Source organism: Phyllobates terribilis, unplaced genomic scaffold, assembly GCF_046119375.1.
Source record: "Phyllobates terribilis strain yellow unplaced genomic scaffold, ASM4611937v1 Scaffold_3__8_contigs__length_932513732, whole genome shotgun sequence".
Classification (NCBI taxonomy): Eukaryota; Metazoa; Chordata; class Amphibia; order Anura; family Dendrobatidae; genus Phyllobates; species Phyllobates terribilis.
Window position 1 is genome coordinate 322178372 of NW_027362763.1, and position 23572 is coordinate 322201943.

The 23572-nt window shown below is 42.5% G+C and overlaps 1 protein-coding gene across 1 annotated transcript in view; it reads left to right on the forward strand.

Moving 5' to 3' along the window:
* Positions 1-314: 314 nt before the first annotated feature.
* The window catches only part of LOC141259320 (probable cation-transporting ATPase 13A4), a 101806-nt gene continuing 78548 nt past the window's right edge, over positions 315-23572 (forward strand). Inside the window, exons 1-5 of the mRNA XM_073675075.1 lie at positions 315-506; positions 6965-7138; positions 8078-8224; positions 10573-10643; positions 10742-10822. Coding sequence (XP_073531176.1) covers positions 444-506; positions 6965-7138; positions 8078-8224; positions 10573-10643; positions 10742-10822 — 536 coding nt within the window. The 5' untranslated portion in view covers positions 315-443. The remainder of the gene's footprint in view (positions 507-6964; positions 7139-8077; positions 8225-10572; positions 10644-10741; positions 10823-23572) is intronic.

Here is a 23572-nt window from a genome sequence, read left to right on the forward strand (position 1 = left end):
AAAATCCCGTTTTATAAAACTAGTTCTGAAACATACTGTACAGATAGAATGATGTTCTGATTTCTACTTTTTTATTTGTTAAATATAATACATGCTATATTATTACTTTTTCTTTTTTTAAATTGATTATTCTGGTTACAGTATATTTAAAAGTTGTAGCTTCCATAATCAGGTAACATCAAGTTGCTTTAAGCAAATAAGGATATATCTTGGAAGTGTGCAATAACAATATATCAATCCATAGATTTCAAAACTGTGTGGCAATTTATTACTCCCGAGAATTGCAAACGTAGGCGTGTGTTCTCAGGACAGAGGATACATAAGGCACATTGTCATTGAATAGCTGATATAGGGCAAGCTGGAAAATTTGTAGAACAGTTACTTGCAGTGATTTTTCAGGAAGCCATTCACAGGGAAGGAATCCTCAGAAAAATATCATTTTCATGGAGAGCAATGAAAATAAAAAGCGTCAATCCATTCTTAATGAAGGAGAAGAAAATGAAATGGTGAGACTTCTTTATTAACTTGTAAACCTCTGTACAAGGTATTTTAATAGTAAATATTCATTTCTCCAAGGTTCTTGAGTATAACCAATATTTTATCCAGTTACTTTGGTGAGTATTCACTGTGAAGTATCACTAGTATCCTATCATCAGCTATGGAACGAAATATTATAATGCTAAATTAAATACAGAGAATAAGCATCCTATATTAACTTCATATAAGGGGCAAGTATCAAGGCTTTTGTGCCAGTTTTCAGATGTCAGAAAGTCAGACACCATTTTTGCTCAAATATTTACAACTTTTGGTCATTTTGTACCACTGTTTCCACTTTATAAAAGTGTACATGGTTAGCTATGTCAATGAGGTGATTGTCAGATTTACAAATTATAACTTTTTTAAAATCACAAACTCATTTCATCAGGGGACGGGGTGTAAAACGTGGTGTGACAATTCTAGACAAATCTGTAATAACTTATAATGTGCCAAATATATTAAACATTGTTTAACTCTGATACATTTGAAGTAAATTACAGCAATGAAGTTACAAGAAAAAGTGGCATTATAAAGTCCCCTAATAATAACTCCCCAATTGAGTTATAAAAGCATTGCATTCAGTCATGTATTGTGATTTTAGTACAAATCTATGGACTGTTCACAAATATAATTAATAGTTTATTAACATATATTACCGAGATGGTCTTGTAGTCTGATTAAAAAAAAAATGTTTGAATTATGACTATTATGCTATTGACAAAATGTATCAAATGAAGCAGAGTGTTATGCAGAGTAAATCAAGTACAGTGTTACTCAATGCATGTGTAATTCATACATAATGTGTTCATATTATATGAGGTTGGTCTGAGGTTTGATGATAACAAATGACTATATGCCTATTTCTACATTAGGCTTTTCCATAAGACAATTTCTATGGTTTTGGTGCATGTTTAATGTATTTTCTGTATCCTTTTTTTTATAATACCAGCTCAGCCTCATTATTCTCAATTGCGAAAATTGCAGCAAAAATTGTCTGATATGATTTTAGACATCTTATTGACTTTGCTGCTACTGTGAAACACTGAGTTTTTTTCCTCCTAAAAAAATTAATCAAAAATGATACAGGTGAACAAGCACTAAAATTCAATGAACCTGCTATTGCATTGTAAATTGGAGGTATACGTAGGGAGAATTTCTTAAAGCATCACTCCAAAAGATTTTTTATTGCAGAGCTGGAGTGGTGCCCCTAATTTAAGTTCCTGTCCCTTGTATTATACTTAATAGCTGCTGTCTTCAGCACCGCTCCGGTCGGTCTCCAGCAGTTTGAGACCTTCCAGATTGCTCCAGTATTTGCTGGGTGATCCGGAAGTCACAACTCAATGTAAGTCTATGACAGCCATAATGAGGCCAGAACGAGGCTCCCATAGACTTACATTGAGAGCTTGTGGTCGTTACCTCTGACTTCTGATCAGTCAGAAGTTGCGGTCACATGATGGCGGAGCGGAACCAATGCGGCATTATGAACACCTGAAGACAGTAGCTGGAGAGTATCTCTGGGTCAGGGAACTTAGTTTAGTAACACCACTCCAGCGCTGAAATAAAAAAAAATGCTGTAGTGGTGTTTTAGGATATACCAGCGCTGAAATAAAAAAAAATGCTGTAGTGGTGTTTTAGGATATACCACCAGCAAATGCCTTGAATTTACAGTAGAGCCATATAATGGCAAATGTAGCCCTTTGGCACTATTGATAAAAAGTATGCATCATTATTCCATACAGCAGTTAAAAGAAAGGTAAACCAATGTAGGAGTAAACTCTCTTTATTGACATATAAGACTGTTATAACAGGCAAGCCACAAGGGACAAATTTAGCTGATTGCAAAGAGGAAAGACATCAACTATACAGTACATTTACTCTTCAGCGGCTTCTGAAGAATAAATAAGTATTTGGTGAATTTTTGGTGATGCAGAATTTCTGCACCTATTATGTAAATTAGGTTACTTGAATTTTTTTTATTACGTTTTTTTTACATGTGTTTTTATCGCGTTTTGATGCTGCCATTTTTGTCTCTTTTTGGAATGACGTGTTTTAAATAAAGCTGCTTTGTTTTTTATACTTCCTGGTTTGGGGCTTTGAAAAAACATTATATTGATAGAATCATGTGTGTTTTCCATGCAGTTTTAGTGCATGTCCACAGCGGAAATTCACTGAAAAGAAATATGTGGTTTTTACCTGTGGATTTTCTCCATTTAATGCAATTCAATGGGGGAAAATCCACAAATAATACTCAGCTTACCCACAAGAGAAAATTGAAAGGTTGGAGATTAAAAAAAACGCACTGCAGGAGCAAACAAAAAAGCACAGTGGGCATGAGATTTCTATAAATTCTATTAACTTTGGTGGAACTGTAAGATGTTGCATTTTTTGCACACCATGTATTCAAAATGCCTCTTCAGAGAGGAAGAGGACTTGAACTCTAGCGCCAAGCTGAGCGCAGGAGAATTTCCCACGCTGTCAGTGACGTGCATAAGGTGAGCTGAGTTCATTGGACTTGACCTCGGCTCATCTGGATGCCGTCACAGCCAGACACTGAAGAGCGCAAGCATGCCTGCGCTTCTCAGTGTCTGCGGGATAACAGGCAGGATGGCAGCTTTCTGCTGCGGTCCAGCCTGTCATCTCTATGTAGCAGAGCTGGAGCTGTCCTGGGAACCATGGAAAGGTAAGGATGATGTTGGTTTATTATTTTTCTTTTATTGCAGGAGATCGTTGGCTTCAGCTGGAATGGGCGATAAGGTAAGTATGGTTTAATTTAAAACAATAAAGAATTGCGTGTTTATTTCAATTAAAGGACTTTATTCTGGGTGTTTGTGTTTTTTTTTTAACTTTGGCTATGGGGTTAGTAATGGGGCTGTCTTATAGACGCCTCTCCATTACTAACCTGGGCTTGATGTCAGCTGGCATTATAAGCTGACATCAACCCCAGCCCTATTACCCCACTGCCACCGCTACAGGGCAGTGGGAAGAGCGAGGCTAAGTGTCAGAATTGGCGCATCCTATGGATGCGCCATTTCTGGGGCGGCTGATGGCTGGTGTTTCTAGCCTGGGAGGGGGCCAATATTCATGGCACCCTTTCTGGGCTATTAATATCAGCCCACAGCTGTCTGCCTAGCCTTTGCTAGCTATTAAAATAGGGGGGACCCCACATCATTTTTTTTGGGGGTCCACCATTTTAATAGCTAGTAAAGGCTAGGTATTCAGCTGGGGGCTGATATTAGTAGCCTGGGAAGCTCCATGGGTATTACACCCTTCCCAGACTTCAAACATCTGCCCCAGCCGTCTGCTTAACCTCCGCTAGAGACTAAAATTATGGGGAACCCCACGCCAATTTTTTTTTTAATAAATCCTTTATTTTAACACTAAATGACAAGTACAGTAAGCAACACTGTCACTGTACTTATTATGTATGTGACTGACATGTTTCTATCTATCTAATCTATGTGTGATGCTCTATCTTTCTGTTCTAAATTGTCGGGTACCGCTGCTGAATTGCCGGCCGGCTTTTTTAAAGAGACGGTGCATGAAAACACTATTATTTTTTTAAATAAATTCTTTACACTAAATGACAAGTACAGTAAGCAACACTGTCACTGTACATATTATATATGTGACTGACATGTTTCTATCTATCTAATCTATGTGTGAAGCTCTATTCTTTCTGTTCTAAATTGTCGGGTACCGGTGTATGCCGCTGCTGAATTGCCGGCTTTTCATGTTTCACTGTGAGCACTGTTCCCATCGATTTGGGCAACCACCTCCCCAATACATTCTACATTATTGTTAGTTGTTTTCCTTCATGTAGAATTAACCTACAAGGAATGAAAGGGTTTATTTTCATTCCGATATTTGAGTCCCTTTGACTTGCATTGGTTTCCGGCAGGGCCGGCGTCAGCACCCGGCGCACCCGGGCAAATGCTGGGGCCCTGAGCAGGCAGAGGGGCCCACTGGCGGTCGCGCACCCCACTGGGCTATGGACGGAGGAGAGCGGTGTCAGCGCCCGCCCTTCTCCGCCGCTTGCTCAGGGCCCCGGCAGCTGGATACTTACCTCTCCCCGTGCCTCCGCAGATCAGCTGTCTTCCTGCTCTGCGCTCCCTGTGACATCTCAGGTCAGAGGGCGCGGTGACGCCTTTACACCGCGCCCTCCCCTGAGCCGTCACAGGGAGCGCTGAGCGGGAAGACGCCGACAACGCTGGAGTCCGGACCTGGGCAGCGAGCAGCGAGCAGCAGGCAGCGAGCAGCGGGCAGCAGGTGAGGAGAAGGGAGGTGAGTATTTGATTTTTTTTTTTAAATGTATGGAGGCATGGGGCAGTATAAAGAGAAGGGGGGGACATCCTGCATGGGGCATTATAAAGAGGGGGGTGACATCCTGCATGGGGCATTATAAGGTGGGGAACAGCCTGCATGGGGCATTATAAAGGGGGGGAGCAGCCTGCATAGTGCATTATAAGGGGGGGGCAGCCTGTATGGGGCATTATGTGGGGGGTAACAGCCTGCATGGAGCATTAAAAGGGGGGGGGGCAGTATGGGGCATTATGTGGGGGTAACAGCCTGCATGGAGCATTATAAGGGGGGGGCAGCCTGTATGGGGCATTATGTGGGGGGTAACAGCCTGCATGCAGCATTATATGGGGGCCAGTATCCTGTATGGAGCATTATAAGGGGACCGGTATCCTGTATGGAGCGTTATAAGGGGACCAGTATCCTGTATCGAGCGTTATATGGGGGCCAGTATCCTGTATGGAGCTTTATAAGGGGACCAGTATCCTGTATGGAGCGTTATATGGGGGCCAGTATTCTGTATGGAGCCTTATATGGGGGACAGTATTCCGTATGGAGCCTTATATGGAGGCCAGTATTCCATATGGAGCCTTATATGGGGGCCAGTATTCCGTATGGGGCCTTATATGGGGGCCAGTATTCCGTATGGAGCCTTATATGGGGACCAGTATTCCGTATGGAGCCTTATATGGGGGCCAGTATTCCGTACGGAGCCTTATATGGGGGCCAGTATTCCGTATGGAGCATTATATGGGGGCCAGTATTCCGTATGGAGCCTTATATGGGGGCCAGTATTCCGTATGGAGCCTTATATGGGGGCCAGTATTCCGTATGGACCCTTATATGGGGGCCAGTATTCCGTATGGGGCCTTATATGGGGGCCAGTATTCTGTATGGGGCCTTATATGGGGGCCAGTATTCTGTATGGAGCCTTATATGGGGGCCAGTATTCCGTATGGAGCCTTATATGGGGGCCAGTATTCCGTATGGGGCCTTATATGGGGGCCAGTATTCCGTATGGGGCCTTATATGGGGGCCAGTATTCCGTATGGAGCGTTATATGGGGGCCAGTATTCCGTATGGAGCGTTATATGGGGGCCAGTATCCTGTATGGAGCATTTTATGAGGGCCAGTATTCTGTGTGGAGCGATTCGCCGGTTTCTGAGCTATTGTGGAATTTACAATAGATATCACTCATGTAATGTAAGAAGTGAAATCTTTGCATTGTACTATACATATATATATTTCTCCGCCGTATCTCTGTGTGGTATGTGTTAAAGGGGCCCACTGAGACTCTTTCGCCCGGGGCCCAGAAAAACCAGGAGCCGGCCCTGGTTTCCGGTATCGGAATCGGCGATATCCGATACTTTTTGAGTATCGGCCCGATCCCATCCGATCCGATATTTCCTGATATCGGAAGGTATCGCTCAACACTAATAATAACATGATTTTGTGCTAGCTATGTGATTTAAATATGTACATCTCTACAATGATGAGGATAATGCCCCTGTTAGGTTAATATTTAGGTTATTATACCCTCATATACATACATTTTTATCAATATATTTTAGATATGGTGTTATAATCGTATCTATATCAGCTATACTGGGAGCCATTACACTTTCATATATTCTTTTTGATATTACTTGTTAGCTATAGCATATGAGTATTATACATACTGATGTTTAGATTATTATAACTAGATATTTTATGGCTACATGATACCTGCTATGGCTTTAATTGGGGCTAACAGCTTCTGTATTGTGATTTGGGTCTAGGTCTGCTTCAAACCTATTCATTCATTACTTTCTTGTAACCATGTGGCATCATTTGTCTGCACTTATTCTATGTATATTATTGGTGTATTTAATGAAATGTTACAATTTTTATATTGTTGCTCATATGTACTCCCTCTATATCGCTATAGGTTTGTGCTCTCATTAAGAGGGGATAATTTTTAACCTTTGTGGTATTTTTTTTGTGTCTCACTATGTAATATGTGACCTAGACTGCATTTTGAATCATTAATGAAAAAAATGTTACTTCTACAATATTGTGTACCCATTTTGTAAGATTGTCAAGAAAGTCCTAAAGAGAAATTTTATGATGTGGAACATATTAATTGTTTCAGGAAACATTAGGCTATAAAGAACAACCAGGCAGGAAATTCCTTTGCATTCTTGGATATATATTTACCTGTGGCTTTCTTTGGTTGATATTCTATTGGAAGCCTGAATGGCACGTGTGGGCTCATTGTATTCCATGCTGCTTACAAGATGCTGACACTATATTACTGAAAACAACAGTAAGTATCATAAGTAACAATTGTCATATACTTGACAGTGTATGGCCCAAATCTTTCCATTGAAACAATCCCCTTATTAATTTTTTCCCCAGCCTCGATGCTTCTTAACTTACAATAATAATACACAGGAGACTTTCTTTTTGGATATAATTGGCCATAGCAGCCATTTATTACCAAACAACAATAATAACCAAATGTAAATTACTGAAAGAATTGGGTGAGGTCGCTGGGGCATCGAGATGCGGCATATGTCAAACAAAGTATTTTCCAATAGAATTATTGTACCCTCAGCCGTAACTCCAAGCTCACGAGCACCACACCACCATCAGTGGTAGAAAAACACCAACACAAGCTCCCAGTGTTCACCCCATCCAGAGCCACACTAAGTGTCAGATCAGTCGATCATAATTCCATCCTGAAGGGTACCATCCATGTAAATTCCCCCTTAACAAATTCCACCAATTTCAAGGACCTCCCCCCACCGCCTCAGCCACTGCGACTCTCAGTAAAGAGTTCTAGAAAATTAAATATAAGCCAAACAGTCCTATATAACAATATATATCTATAATAAATACCTAAATTACATGAAAAAGGGGGTGGGCGGGTGGGACTATTCTCTCAGGGATCACCCCTTTCCCACGCTTTTCCTTTTATACTCCCCTTTACTGTCACCTCCCCTTAGTGATCCAATACCATAGCCCTAATTCAAACTTCATTTTCTCTCCTGGCCCAATCACCGTCATGTAGGCCTCTGCCTACAAGTACAGCTCTGGGCCCTTCTGTACTGTGGTGCATTGAATGAGAGCAGATCATGAATATAATTTGTTTCATATGTTCTAGAAAATAAAAAAGCATTCTGAATAATTATTAACATTAGATAGCAAATTTGCTTGAATTGTATTGAGATTTTATATATAAATTGCTTTTTTCATCTCACAGGATGAATTTGAGCAATATTCCTGGAAGAAAGTGACATGGATTGAACTTCAGAACCTTAATATATCACTGAACACAACATCTGTACAGCCACTGATAGCTGATGGCAAGTCCATCATTAATAAGGCCATTCGGAAGACAGATTTGAAGGTAGCTTATAAAGTATTATATGAATGATTTTATATGTTGGTATTTGTATATACAGTTTTGTAATAATTCATTGATAATATTTAACTGGGGCCATGGGGGTTTTGCCTTCTAGTATAGGTGCTGTGGGGCACCTGGGTCATAGCCCCTGCTGTTGCGGTGTCATGGTGGTTGCCAGGTGCCATTAGGCATATCGGACTCACTGAGAGTTTCTCATTGAAGCGGCAGTTGGCTTTATATATTCTGATTACAATGTTATCTAAGAACTTCATTTATTTTGCTTAGCTGCAATAGATCAATGTATAATATTTGGATGTGTGGTCCAAGACTTTTTTCTACAGTAATGAAATATTTTCTTGCATTGTCCAATTTACATCTTTCTGATGATGATTGTGAATAAAATTCTAATCTCCTATATAAGTATGAATAAAGACTGTACTGAATGGGGAAATAATAATTTTTAATATTATGAACAAAAAGTTTATTGTTACTGATTGCAAAATCAGAAAGTATTGGTTTAAGCATTAACAATAGTGGTGTTGAGACAGTATCAAGCCCCAATGCCATGTAATGCACGAAAATCAAATGTGGGATGATTTTTTTTTTCTAAGAAAAATACAAGAAAAATACAAGTAATGCCTTAGGACAGCATCACAAATCCAGAAAGAAATGGCAAAGTTTAGAACCATAGTATGAGTCTGGGTCTTTGTCACGCTAATACAGTAGTGCACTGTCATCTTATTTAAACTCCCTGAAACCACACAAAACATTTGTACATATCCACCAATAAATGCATCTCTTATAGCAAACATGTCATAAAACGTTATAATAGCTCTACTGATATACCATAAATATATACATTCAAAGCCAAGTGTGACTTCATAAAATCTCTATATAAACAATGCAGAAAAAGCTAACGATAAATCTGTGAGCCAGCTGCAACATGTGGACTGCGTTTCTGAACAAACCTAGTGGGCATGCTCAGGAAACGTGTCCCTGATTTGTTAGGACTGTAGCACCAGCTACTATAGCACTAAGGTGGTCCATCATACAATAAAGGCCGACATTGTTCAGCATAACTTGCTCTGCACTTCTGGTTGGTTGCAGCGCCAATCAGTAAATGTCTCCTCCATTCATGGATTAGAAAAAGTATGTAGGTGTACCGTTCTCATGTAAACTCGAAAAGGGAAATATCCCTGATATTAAAGCCAGAGAGCAGTCATCGTGGAGCTTATAGTAAAATACAACAATCTGGGCCTAATCAGAGTCCTTCATGGCAATCAATAGATATCTGATAATAAGGGTTGTACAGCTGTACAGCTCAGTATTACTACCTGATCGGCAGGGGTGGATCATATGACTGAGTACTACTGTATTATCTTGACAAAGATGCAGACTTAAACTATTGGTAGAAAAGTGACTGTTATTTCTGTATTAATAATACCATGATAAATCAAGTTGGTCATTAATGAATGCCAAAGCCACCTTCTTTTACTTAGTATTGGCTTATGCTCATACTTAAACAGCCATGATTTACATATTTTTTCAAAGCAAAATTGTCAAAATTCACAAATGGGGTAAGCCACCAATACCATGCTACCATGGAGGCTCAGGTGTTCTGTTGCACTTCTTGTCACTGCCATCACTTAGTCATCCTGTCCTTAGCAGATGTATTAGCCTAATATGAGCAGATCTGCCTGGTTCCTCTGTAACTTGAACCTAGAAACACAGAACAAAAATTTTAACATATGTACCGCATGTATTTCTATATTGCTCACCACATATTTATAGCTATTGCATTATTACACTATATACATTAGTATAATACATCTAATATTCCATCTTACTCCCATTTCAAAATGAGGAAAATTTATAAAATTGGAAATTTATGCACCATTTTAGAACTTACATTGCATAAATGATATGACTTTTAGAAATAACACTATTACAGAAGAACTTGACCCCTTATGCCTTTTACACGTATACCCTATCTATTCACAATGACTAGTTATGTATTATTTTACCGCTTTGTAATCTGTGGTAAAGCTTATCACATATGTATTTTTTCCTTGAACTAGAGCAAAATTATTGAATGGAACACAATAACAAAATATTTCAGATGGACCCCTACTTTTCTCTGCATATATGACAGTGGGCAAGAAACCTTTACTAAATAAGAGCAGAAGTGCAACCCATGTCTCCTTTTTCCTGACAATTATAGGCCATGTTGTCAGTAATGTTTTGGTAAAGAAATTAATAATTAATGTCAATCACCTTGACTAGATTTTTTGTGTGTGCAATCTTGTTATAAAAAAACTAGGGTTTGAATTTCTTCTCATTGACTTTAACAGGTCAAGTTGATCAAAGTTCAAAAAATATGTTATGTTTGGGATGAAGACGAGCAACAGTTTTGCAGAGCAGGGTGAGTGTAGACAGGTCTCCCATACACGTAGATTGCACATCCGTTCATAATTCACCTTAATAAACCTCATGTTAATTAACCATGTACTTGTGATGTAGGGTTCTTGAGGACAACCTTACCTGTTACGACATTCATACGAAATTTGCTTCTGGGTTAACAAGTGGAGAGCAGAGCATCAGGTAACTGAACAAGTTTATTCTTTATTATGTACCATACTTACTATGAGCTGGAATATTTCATAGCATAGAAGTGATTCTTCTTCTTATCATTTGTCGCTAAAGAGTAACTGTCATTTAGGTATTCATTAACTAAAACAGAGAATCTTATGATGGGCACATTTTTTTCTAGTAAAATTGAATTGTACTCAGAATTTTACAAAGCTATTTATTCTCCAGAATATGGATTTTTTGTAATTCACTCCATGCGAATTCAGCAAGATGGCGGCCACATGCCCACCATTTTGCTAAACCACATATGGCTGGGAAAGGTTGAAAAACAAAAAAATCCTAATGCTCACCTCACCACTTACCTGTGCAGCCACCCTCACTGCTCACTCACCATCGTCTAGTCTTCTGTGCCTCTGGTCCTTTTGGCTGTGAGGAGACATCGGAGGTCACTGCACATTGACATACGTTATAACATTGTGACATGACGTGCGCCGCATCAGCCCAGGGACATCTGAGACCTCGTCACAGCCAGAGATCCCTGTCTAGAGTAAATATAATTTTTACTGAATGGAGGATAAGAAGATGCGTCACGTAATGGCGGAGATCCAGACGTCAGACAGAGAGCTTTAGAGGTGGTGGCACAGGTGAGAGGAGAGGTGAGTATTAGATTTATTTATTTTTTTACATCTTACATTTATTATAATAAAGAATTCAATTCGCAGAGAATAGCTTTGCTGCAAATCGAATTTCCTGGTAAAATCTACACGATTTGGAGAATTTTAATTTTGTTAGATCTGCTCATCTGTAGTATTACTTGCTTTCACTCCAGTAGATGTGTGCTGCTAAGTTCTATCCATACTCGGCTCAGTCAGTCCATGGGTATGGACACCCATAGAATGAAGTCCCCTCTGCAGTACACCTGCTCCACACAGCTAAACCAAGCACTGTGTGTCACTGAGCAGGAACGCAGCATGGGAACTGAGGGAAGCAATTATGAGACAGGAGTGCTGGCACAAACATCACAGAAAAGAAAGGCTTCCCCCCCAATCTTCATTTCACAGCTTTTCAGGAGAGGAGGAATATACGATTACTAAGGAAAAGTCCTAACACTAGAGTCAATTCACAGAACAAAAATGCTCAGTTTACTGGGCTCTATAACCATTATATGAAGAGTGTTGTGCTTTTTTATTTCTTCGCTTTAACATAAGACCATTACCATTAGTGTTGAGCCAACTCCGTAGTGTTCGAGTTCGGTTCGGTTCGTCGAACACCCGTGTGTTCGCCGAACTGTTCGTCGAACTGTTCGTCGAACACCTTCGAACACCGTTAAAACCAATGGCAGGCAAACAAAAACACATAGAAACACATAGAAAACACCTTCAAAGGTGTCCAAAAGCTGACAAACTGCTCAGAAGACATAACTAACACATGGAAAAGTGACAAGTACATATAGTCATGCGAAAATAAAAGAGGTGGAGGAGTAAAAGGAGGGGGAGACACAGATATAGGCATGTCATGCCCTTCTAAAATCCAAAAAGTGAGAAGCCGACACGGCCAGTCCGCTCCTGCCCGTGCCACCTCCGTGTCGCCGGGTTTGTGCCAGAGCCGCGGTGAACCCTGACGGCCAGCCCCCCTCTCCCAAAACTGGTGCCTGTCCACTGGTGGGTCGAGCGAGCCCCCCTGTGGTGGAGGCAGCTCTAAGCTTTTTAATTTAAATTGTCTCTCTAATTTGAATGAATACACTTTAAATCCATTTACAAGGATCTATTGGAGGGCAAGTCTCATGCCAGCAGCCGCGGTAATTCCAGCTCCAGTAGCGTCCACTAAAGCTGCTGCAGTTAAAAAGCTTTTATAAGGATCGAGCTCGGCAGTCCACCGCAAGGCATCCTACTTCCAGTCCCAGCCCCTATGCCTTGGGGTGCCTCCTGATGCTCTTCACTAAGTATCCCATGGTCCCGAAGCATTTCCATTGAAAAAATTAAGTGTCTAAACTACAGGTGGTGTAGCTTGCTTAACAGCCGGGATAATCCGCTGACTAGCAGACACTGCTACTAGGCACAAAGTATTTCCTGGGCTAGATGCAGTTAAAAATTTGTAATTAGATACTCTCGTTGGATGCTGAGAAAGCATTCCATAGAGTCTCCTGGCACGCCATATATGATTCTCTTAAAAAACTTGGGGTAGGGGTCTAGGGGACCCTTTTATAGCCAAAATCACGGCCCTGTATCGCAATACGTCACCTAGGCTGAAGATAAATGGAACTGTAGCACCCTGAGGGCTCGGTTGCTACAGACGTATTGCACCTCACCCAGAGGTGTGATATCTCACTCTCAGGTAAGGATGGAGTGTGGATCAGGACCCGACACCTGCATGCATTACACCACATTGCCGTGGGGCAGGGCGACCAATATGCCCCTGAGATGGGCACGACAGTCCCTGTCCCTGGCTGGAGTGGGGGGAGGGAACACTGAGGAAGAGGAACCCTGTAGTGCAGGAGCAGGGAGGAAGCAGTTCCTGTTTGCATTGAGAAGGGAGTATAAAAGGTGTGCACCATCTTAGTTCAGTGCAGAGAAGTCTGAGCAGAAGTGGCAGGGAGCAGGGGCTCTGCATGAGCTCTGCTCCGGAGGCGGGCCTAGTAACAGAGGCCCAGGCCTGGAAGAGGGAGAAGGAAGGAAGAGGAGCGGAGAAGGCTCCAGGAACGAGGAATGAAGGGATCCCAGGGGTGCGGACGGGCGAGTCGCCACCGCACGCCCGAATCCACCTGCGTGGAGGGGTCAGGCCAAAGGGGGAGACCGGTCCCCGAAACTAGTGGAGGCAGGAAACGACCCTCAGCTAGAAACCGGAGGCTCTGACATTTTATGTGGTGCAGCCCCTCGCTACACCCGCTAGGAAGGCACCACATAGGGTCAGGGAAACTGGCACCAAGTTTACCAAGAGGAGGCCCGAGGCAGCCGGACAGAAGTGTTGGTAAGAAAGGCCAGACAAAGGACACACAAAGGGGGTCCTGTGAAGTGCTCCAAAGTTATCTGGGAGTTGTCTGAGCCCCTCACCTGGTGAGCACAGTACGACGTGGGCAGCCGTTACCTGCAGACGTGGTCTGGATAATAAGAACTGTGAGTAAAGGCCCTGGACTGCATCACTGACTCCGTGTCGTTACTGCTGCTGCCCTGCACCATCACCCCCATCCTCCGCATACACTGCCCTGAGGCTATACTCCTCCCGTGGGGAGTTATGCTACGCTCTGCTGCACCCACAACACCAGCCTCAGCGGTCTGCCCTGTAGAGGCGGTTCACTCTGACCGCAATCCACGGGTGGCGTAGTCGGACATTTAAACATCAAAACCACATAAATAGTTCCGCCACTGGTTTGACCGCCCTGAGCCACGGAACCGGGTCGCCGCTACGAAGACTACAACCACCAGCATCCACCAAAAAGGGTCCGGCTCCGGGTGTCCCAAGGCCCAGGGGGTGCGTCAGAACATTTTCATCACCTTTCACAATCACCAATGGGACAAGGCAGGGATGTCCTCTGTCCCCTCTCTTATACATCCTAGTGACGGAGCACCTGCTCTCATCAATTCGCCATAACCCCAATATTAGGTGGATTGAGGTGGGAGGCACCGAGTACAAGTGCTCTCTATTTGCTGATGATGTCCTAGTATATATCACTCAATCACATATATCCATCCCTGCTGTTATGGCTGAAATAGATCACTTTGTTACATGGTAAAATTTTAAAATCAATGCAGCGAAGTCTGAGGCCCTCGATGTCTCCCTCCCCAAATCCATATAGGATTCCATCCAGTCCAACTTTCCCTTTGCCTGGCCCTCACAGGGTATCAAATACTTAGGAATTCCTATTCATAGAGACCTCTCCCATCTATGTTATCTTAATTTTGGGCCCTTTTTTGAACAATTCCATACAGACCACGGTTGGCAAGTTAGAACTGTAAGATTCACTACGTGAACTGCTGGTGTTTTGTGGAAAAGCACATGTACACCACGTTCCAAATTATTATGCAAAAAGTGTTTAGGAGTGATAAGGGAAGAATTTGTTTGTTTGTCAGTTAAACTCATTGATGGTGATGTGTGTCAGGGCTCTTTATATCACTGTAAGCAATTGCAGACACCTGTGCTAATTAGTTTGGCAGGTGTGTCCAATGAAAGGCAAGACTACTTAAGAAGGCTCTCTCACATTATTAAGCAGCCTACATTTTCTGCCAAAATGGGAAAGAAAAAGGATGTGTCGGCTGCTGAGAAGCAACAAATTGTGGAGTGTTTAGGTCAAGGCATGACTACAATCAACATTGTGCGATGATCAGGATGAAGTGTCTTGGCAATCAAGAAGTATGTAGCTGATTCACAGTACACACGTGTGCGTGCTGATAATGGCAAATTGAGGACTCTTTTCTACAGGCAATTACGTCAGGTTGAAAGAGCAGCGGTCAAAAAGCCTTGTCATAGCAGCAGACAAGTTTTTGAAGCTGCTTGTGCCTCCAACGTCCCCCGAACAACAAGATGCAGGGTCCTTCAGAGGTTTGCAGCTGTGCATACGCCATCCTGTCGACCTCCTCTATCCACTTCACACAAGCAGAAACGGCTCCAATGGGCCAAACATTACATGAAGACTGATTTCAAAACTGTTTTGTTCACGGATGAGTGCCGTGCAGCGCTCGATGGTCCAGATGGATGGAGTGGAGGATGGCTGGTTGATGGACACCCCACGCAAACACGGCTACAGCGCCAACAAGGAGGAGGTGGAGTAATGTTTTGGGCTGGAATCATGGGGAGAGAGATTGTCGGCCCCTTTAGGATCCCTGAAGGCGCTAAAGATGAACTCCATAATGTATGTGGATTTTCTCAAACAGCACTTCCTGCCATGGTTCAAGAAGAAGAACCGTGTATTTCACAGCAAGATCATTTTTCTGCATGATAATGCACCATCTCATGCTGCACATAAAACATCTGCATCTCTGGCTGATATGGGCATAAAAGGGGACAAACTTATGGTGTGACCCCCATGCTCCCCTGACCTCTACCCCATTCAGAACCTTTGGAGCATCATTAAAAGGAGTGTCTATGATGGCGGGAGGCAGTTCACATCTAAGCAACAGCTCTGGGAGGGTATTCTGTCCTCATGCAAAACAATTGAAGCAGAAACCATCCAAAACCTGACAAATTCAATGGACGAGAGAGTTCAGAAGCTCCTTTCGAACAAGGGGTCCTATGTGAAAATGTAACATCACCTAGAATAAAGTTTTGAGTTGAAAACTGTTTGATTTCAGTTTCTAACAACCTGCTAATGCTTATAATTTCAAAAATGACCATTTTTTTGGTCTTTCTTAAAATGAAAAGGTTGATCGAAAAGTTTGGGGGATCTAAGAGTGTGGCAACCCAGTAGTCATGATTACTTCGAATTCTGACAATATGAGGGTCATGCTGCAGGTAGTGCAGCAAGAAGGCACTTATGTGTCTTGCGCATCTCGGAGCCCCAAAATTATTTTCCGGGCTAGATGCAGCTAAAAATTATTTTTAATTTTAAATCTGGTGGAGCTTATTATAGATGGCCTAATAGGATCAGTGCTGCACACTGCTACAAAGCCCAAATTATTTTCCAGTCAAGATACAGATAAACATGATTAGTAATTTGAAAGCTTAAAACGTTTGGTAGGGTGATTTTAACCAATCATCAAGCTTTTACTCTCCCCAGGATGACACAGGGGTAGACAAGTCGTTTCGGATCCATGATTTGTTCATCTTTATGAACGTGAGTCTGTCTACATTATCAGTGGAGAGCCGCGTGCGCTTATCTGTCAGCACACCACCAGCAGCGCTGAACACACGTTCAGACAGAACGCTGGCTGCGGGGCATGACAAGATCTCCAAGGCATAAGTGGCTAGCTCCGGCCATTTATCCAGATTGGAAGCCCAAAAAGAGCAAGGGTCCAGTGACACAGTCGTGGCTTCAATGTTTACTTGGAGATACTCCTGTACCATCGTCTCTAGGCGTTGACTATGTGTCAGACTTCTTGTCTCCTGTGGCCTTGCAAAGGATGGGCTAAAAAAGTGGTGAAATGATTCCGCAAAATTGATGTTACCACCAGATACTGTGGTTCTGTTACGGTTTGAGTGCTGAACACTTGACGGTCCCACGGTTGGCAAGTTGGAACTGTGAGATTCACTACGTGCACCACTGGTGTTTTGTGGAAAAGCACATGTAAGATTCTGCAACAGTCTCTGCTGATACTCCTGCATGCGTGCATCCCTTTCTATGGCAGGAATAATTTCTGCAAATTTACTTTTGTACCGGGGATCTAACAGTGTGGCAACCCAGTAGTCAGGATTATTTCTAATTCTCACAATTCGAGGGTCATGTTGCAGGTAGTGCAGCAAGAAGGCACTCATGTGTGTTACGCATCCAGGAGCACCAAGTCCCTGTTGTGTTGGTGGCGAGGTAACAATCATGCTTCCTTCCTCTGTCCTCTCCCCCCAACCTCGCACAACAGAAATGTGATCAAGGTCTCCCTCATCTGATGAGTCTTCCATCAGTTCTTCCTCCACTTCTTCCTGGGCTCCTGCACCTTCCTCACTAGTTTGGCTGCTACCATGCGCCCTGGTAAAACCATCTCCCCCACCCTCACATGCCTGCCGCCTTGGTGCTGCCGACCTTCTGGACCTTGCAGATGTTAGCCCTTCCGCATACAACTCCTCCTCCTCTACTTCCTCCACCTCCTCTTGTGCCACCACCTGACTCCGAATTCTGTTTAACATGTGCTCCAGCATGTAAATCACCGGAATAGTCATGCTGATAATGGCATCGTCAGCACTAAACATCTTCGTCGCCATTTCAAAACTGTGCAGAAGGGTGCATAGGTCCCTGATCTGAGACCACTCCTCCAGCGTGATTTGCCCCACCTCTGAATCTCGTTGGCCCAGGCTATACGTCAGAACGTATTGCACCAGGGCTTGTCGGTGCTGCCACAGTCGCTGCAACATGTGCAGAGTTGAATTCCACCGGGTAGGCACATCGCATTTTAGCCGGTGAAGTGGCAGGCCCAACGACTTCTGTAGAGATGTAAGTCGCAGAGCTGCGGGATGCGAACGGCGGAAGTGAGCACACAGCGACCGTGCCCTCTGCAGAAGGCCATCTAGTCTGGGATAGTGGGCTAAAAATTGCTGGACAACCAGGTTCAACACGTGAGCCATACAAGGCACGTGTGTGACATTGCCCCGGCGAAGGGCCGCACCCAGGTTTGCAGCATTGTCGCACACGGCCTTCCCTGTTTTCAGGTCCAGTGGAGACAACCATTCATGAAATTGGTTCTCCAGAGCTGACCACAACTCCTCAGCTGTGTGACTCACATTTCCCAGACATTTCAATGTAAAAACCGCCTGATGACATTGAGCCCTACTGCCAGCATAGTAAGGAGGTGTGCAGGATGCCTTCTGCGCAGTTAGAAAGCTTGTGGCATGACCAGACAGGCTTTGGGTGCAGGTGGAAGACCGAGAGGAGGTTGAGGAGGCAGAAGCAGTGGAGGAACTTTGACATAAAGAGGATTGACGCACAACTCGTGGGGACGGCAAGACTTGGACAGCAGCCCCTTGTCCTGCTGTCACCATAGTTACCCAGTGCCCAGTCAGCGACATGTAACGCCCCTGTCCATGCCTACTCGTCCAAGTGTCTGTGGTGAAATGCACCCTGTCACACACAGAGTTTCTCAAAGAAGCGGTGATGTTGTGTGCGACATGCTGGTGGAGCGCAGGCACACCTTTCTTTGAGAAGTAGTGCCGACTGGGCATCTGGTACTGAGGCACTGCGACGGACATAAGGTCTCGAAAATCCTCTGTGTCCACCAGGCGGAAAGGCAGCATTTCTGTAGCCAAGAGCTTGCAGATGGTGAAATTCAACCTCTTAGCTTTCTCATGGCTAGGAGGAAATGGTCTTTTACTTGTCCACATCTGAGGGACCGAGGGCTGGCTATTGTGCTTAGACGGGGTTGATAAGGGTGTCCCCGGCAAACTGCCGGTCTGTGAGGAAGATGCAGGCGGACATGTTAGGTTGCCTTGATCCAAAGGTGGTGCTATCGATGTCGGACAGCGCTCAACACCAGCTGGTGTTACCACCTCCAAAGAAAATGATGACCTGCCAATCACGCTGGCTGTTGCGGGTAAAGAGGTGGCAGGTCTGCGCCCCAAAACAGGTGTGACTGCTGTCCCCCCAGTCACAGAGGATGAAGAGGCCGCGGATGCACAAGATATGGCAGACTGTGGTTGGCCCGGCCGGCTAGGCCGCATTGTAGCACACTGAGCTTCCCACTGCAACTTATGCTTCATGTCCATGTGCCGGTTCATGCATGAAGTACTCAAACTATGTATTTTTTGGCCTCTACTTAGCTTTTGCTGACAAATGTTACAGATAACACGAGTTGGGTCATCTTTATCGATCTGAAAAAATGCCCAGGCTATGCAAGGCTTAGCACCCATGCGACCTGAAGAGCCACCACGACTTGTGGTGAGAGGCAGAGTTGTGTTTGAGGATGCAGTTGTTGACGTGCTTCCAGTACTACGTCTCTGTCCAGGAAGGCGCAACCTGACCTCGTCGTCACTAGCATCTTCCTCCACCTCCTCTGCTGACCTCATCTCTTGGCTGACTGTGGGTTGACAGTAAGTGGGATCTCCGACCTCATCATCATCACCCTGTGCGTTATCACACCCGTCGTCCTCAGAGCCAACCTGTTCCTGCCCTGACAAAAAACTAAAGTTGTCGCTCCAATCAGGTATTTGAGTCTTATAATCGTCTTCCTCATTGTCTCCACCAACGGGAGTTACAGTTTGGGAATGAGGGTCTACATTATGGTCAGAACCTTCTGCGTCTGGTCCTGGATCCGACTCATAAAGATTCTGGGCATCAGTGCAGATCATTTCCTCGTCTGGATTCACAGAAGCTCTGGAGTCGACCTCTGATTCCCAGGCTATAGTATGAGTAAACAGCTCTGCAGACTCAACCATCTGTTCTACCTCATACTCAGACGGGCAGCTGGAGATTTGGGAGCTGTGAGGAAGCAAGTGCGATTTGGGTGACACCTTTGAGGACTGGAGTATTTGTGATGTTGAAGTTGATGTGGTGGAGAGCCCACTTAAAGGAGCACTTGATATCCGTTGAAGTACCTGCTGTTTTTGTGCCTCATCTGGAATTTGTAGCGATTGGCGTGGCCGTAAGAAAGGGATCTTATCACATTGTCCGCTAAAAGAAGTAGACATTTTAGTTTGGCTGGAAGATGGTCTTTCTTCTGCAGATGTTACTGTTGCTTTAACACCTACCCCACGGACACAACCTTTTTTCCCCTTCCCAACACGCCTATTCCCCTTTCCACCAGCAGCAGGCCTTTTTCCACTCATTTTGGTGGTTAACTAATTCACAACTCTGGAGTTGTTTGCACAAAAAAACAATGGATGGTAACCGAGCAGAGCTGAGTGGCCAAACTGTGGTATTAGGCCAAAACTATTGGCTGGGTTAGATGCAGAAAAAAATTAGTTTGAATTTGCAACCTGATGGAGGTCAGTATAGATGGACTAATACAACAAGTCCCACACACAGCTAGAAGCCCAAATATTTTTTCAGAGGTACTGTAGATGCAGATAAAAATTAGTTTTAATTTGCAACCTGATGGAGGTCAGTATAGATGGATTAATAGAACAAGACCCACACACAGCTAGAAGCCCAATATTTTTTCAGAGGTAGATGCAGAAAAAAATATATTCAGTTTGCAACCGGATGGAGGTCAGTATAGATGGACTAATACAACAAGTCCCACACACAGCTAGAAGCCCAAATATTTTTTCAGAGGTACTGTAGATGCAGATAAAAATTAGTTTTAATTTGCAACCTGATGGAGGTCAGTATAGATGGACTAATAGAGAAAGTCCGACACACTACTAGAAGGCCAAATATTTTTTCAGAGCTAGATGCAGAAAAAAATTATATTCAGTTTGCAACATGATGGAGGTCAGTATAGATGGATTAATAGAACAAGACCCACACACAGCTAGAAGCCCAATATTTTTTCAGAGGTAGATGCAGAAAAAAATATATTCAGTTTGCAACCGGATGGAGGTCAGTATAGATGGACTAATACAACAAGTCCCACACACAGCTAGAAGCCCAATATTTTTTCAGAGGTAGATGCAGAAAAAAATATATTCAGTTTGCAACCTCATGGAGGTCAGTATAGATGGATTAATAGAACAAGACCCACACACAGCTAGAAGCCCAATATTTTTTCAGAGGTAGATGCAGAAAAAAATATATTCAGTTTGCAACCTGATGGAGGTCAGTATAGATGGACTAATAGAATGATGCTATGCCCAAAAGATTTTACTTCACTAGGTGCAGTAAAAAAATTGGCATTCTATACACAGGTGGTATATCTTTCAACACAGATAGGCTACTCCACTGACTAACACACTCTGCAATAGGCCAAAAAGGATTAGCTTTGCTAGATTCAGCCAAATGCTGTGAAAAAAACTTGCACAGCACTGGCACAGACCTGCCTGGCAAAAACTGATAGGAACTGATGTAACCTAGTCCTGAAAAGGACTCCAATTACAATTAGTCTTTAGTCCCACAACCTATCTATTTAAGAGCACAGACCTCCCTGATAAAAGTCGTAGGAAATGCTGTAACCTAGTCCTTAAAAGGACTGCAATCACAACTATTCCCTACTCCCAAGCTATCTGTATATTTGTGCGAAAATTGGCTTGAAATTAACAAGGTATAGCGCACACAGCAACAGCGGTGCCGTCTAACACGCAGCTGCAGCAGTGAGAAAATGGTGGCGACGGGGAAAATGGCTTGGTCTTATAGGGCAAGGACATGTGACATACACTGCCAATGACACATGCCCTTGCTTGTGTGAAAAAAAGCACTTCGCTCCGTGTGTGCGCTGCTGATAGGCTGACAGATTGCACCTCCCCACTGTAAATGCGGGAAAGAGAAAAAAAAATGGAGATATTCATTGTTCCTGCAGAGATCCATCCCCTGCCCCTCCCCCCACCCCGCTGTACACTCAAACTGCGTATTAACATTAATTTTCATCATTACTGAGAAAAAATCCAGTTATGATTTTGGTGCACGAACAGTTATCGAACATAACCTCGAACAGCCGAATTTTTCTCAAATTGTTCGTGTTCGCCGAACGGCTCGAACACCGCCCAAAACAGCTCGAATTTGAGATTGGCGAACAGTTCGAGTAGAACAACGCTCATCTCTAATTACCATAAGTTTGTATACTGAATGAAAGTTTGCATAATAGTGTAGCAGCAGAAATCTTTTAAAATTGGGCTTATATTAAGAATTTTCAACTTCCTAAAAGTTATGTTTAAAAAATAAACTAAAAAAAATATTTCTAGAGTTTTTAACTTAACCGCATGACATTTCAGCCAGTTTTGGCCTATATAACAAAACATTTTTTCCGGTTTCTTTTATTGTCGCCATAACTGTTTTATCTTTTCGCCAATATAGTCATATGTTATAGTTTCTATTTATGTTTTATAATTTTTTGAGCAATTAATACACTCTTTAAAAAAAGTAATTGTTTTTGTGTCTCCATATTTTGAGAACGATATGTTTTAGAATTCTCTGACAGCAGAGCTGTATAAGGATTTATCTTTGTGTGAATAGCTGGAATTATCATTGGTAAAATTTTATAGTACATGCGACATTTGATCATGTTTTATAACACTCTTTGGGAGGCAAGTTGAACAAAAGTAGCAGCAATGCTAGATATTATTTATTTTTTTAAAACATGCACTGGTAGCTTTAATTGACATGTTATCTTTATTCTGCTGGTCGACACAATCACTGCAATACCAAATGTATGCATTATGTTTTATATATTATGTATTTTGGTTTGCTACTTCTGCTACTTCTGGTCACCATATTCTGATACCCATACTTTTCTTATTTTTCTTGTTTCTGTGGGACAAACTGTAGTGTTTACTTCTACCATTATTGGGTTTATACAACTTTTTGATTATTTTTTTTTGTAGTCCGTATGAATGAAAAACAATAAATCAGAACAAAAAATAGATTATTTATTTAGTTTTTACAGATTTCCCCATGCAATATAGTTGACATGTGAACTTTATTCTGAGGGTCAATACATTTACAGTTATGCCCAATTTATATAGTTTTTAATGGTTTTTACTTTTTCACAAGAAAATTATTTAAAAAAGAAAAATTCTGAATGCAGTAACTTTTTCATTTTTCTAAGAGGGCAAATTTTATTGGCTCCATTTTGGGATATATCCAACTTTTTGATCATCGTTTTAGAGTCAATATGAAGAAAAACAGTTATCATGGAATAGTTTTTAACAGTGTTCACTGTTTGGGATAAATAATCGTACAGTTTTATCGCACACAGATTAATAAAAATGTGTCAATACCAAAAATGTGTCGATTTTGTGAGGGGTTGACTTTTTTCACAAATTAACCAATTTTTATTCAAGCTGGAATTTTGCATTTTTATTTTTACTTTATAAGTAAACATTTTTTACCAGATTTGCCGTACTTGTCATACAAGTACTACAAAAAGATTTGAACATATGATCCTTTGATTAATCCATTACGTAGCCTGCCTGCATTTGAATGACATGTAGCTTAGTCAACCCTGCCTCCAAATGAGATCTGATAGACTGGAGTATATGGTCTACAAGAAGACCATAGTTAAGCTGATCCAGTTGCCATAGTAACCCAAGAGCACC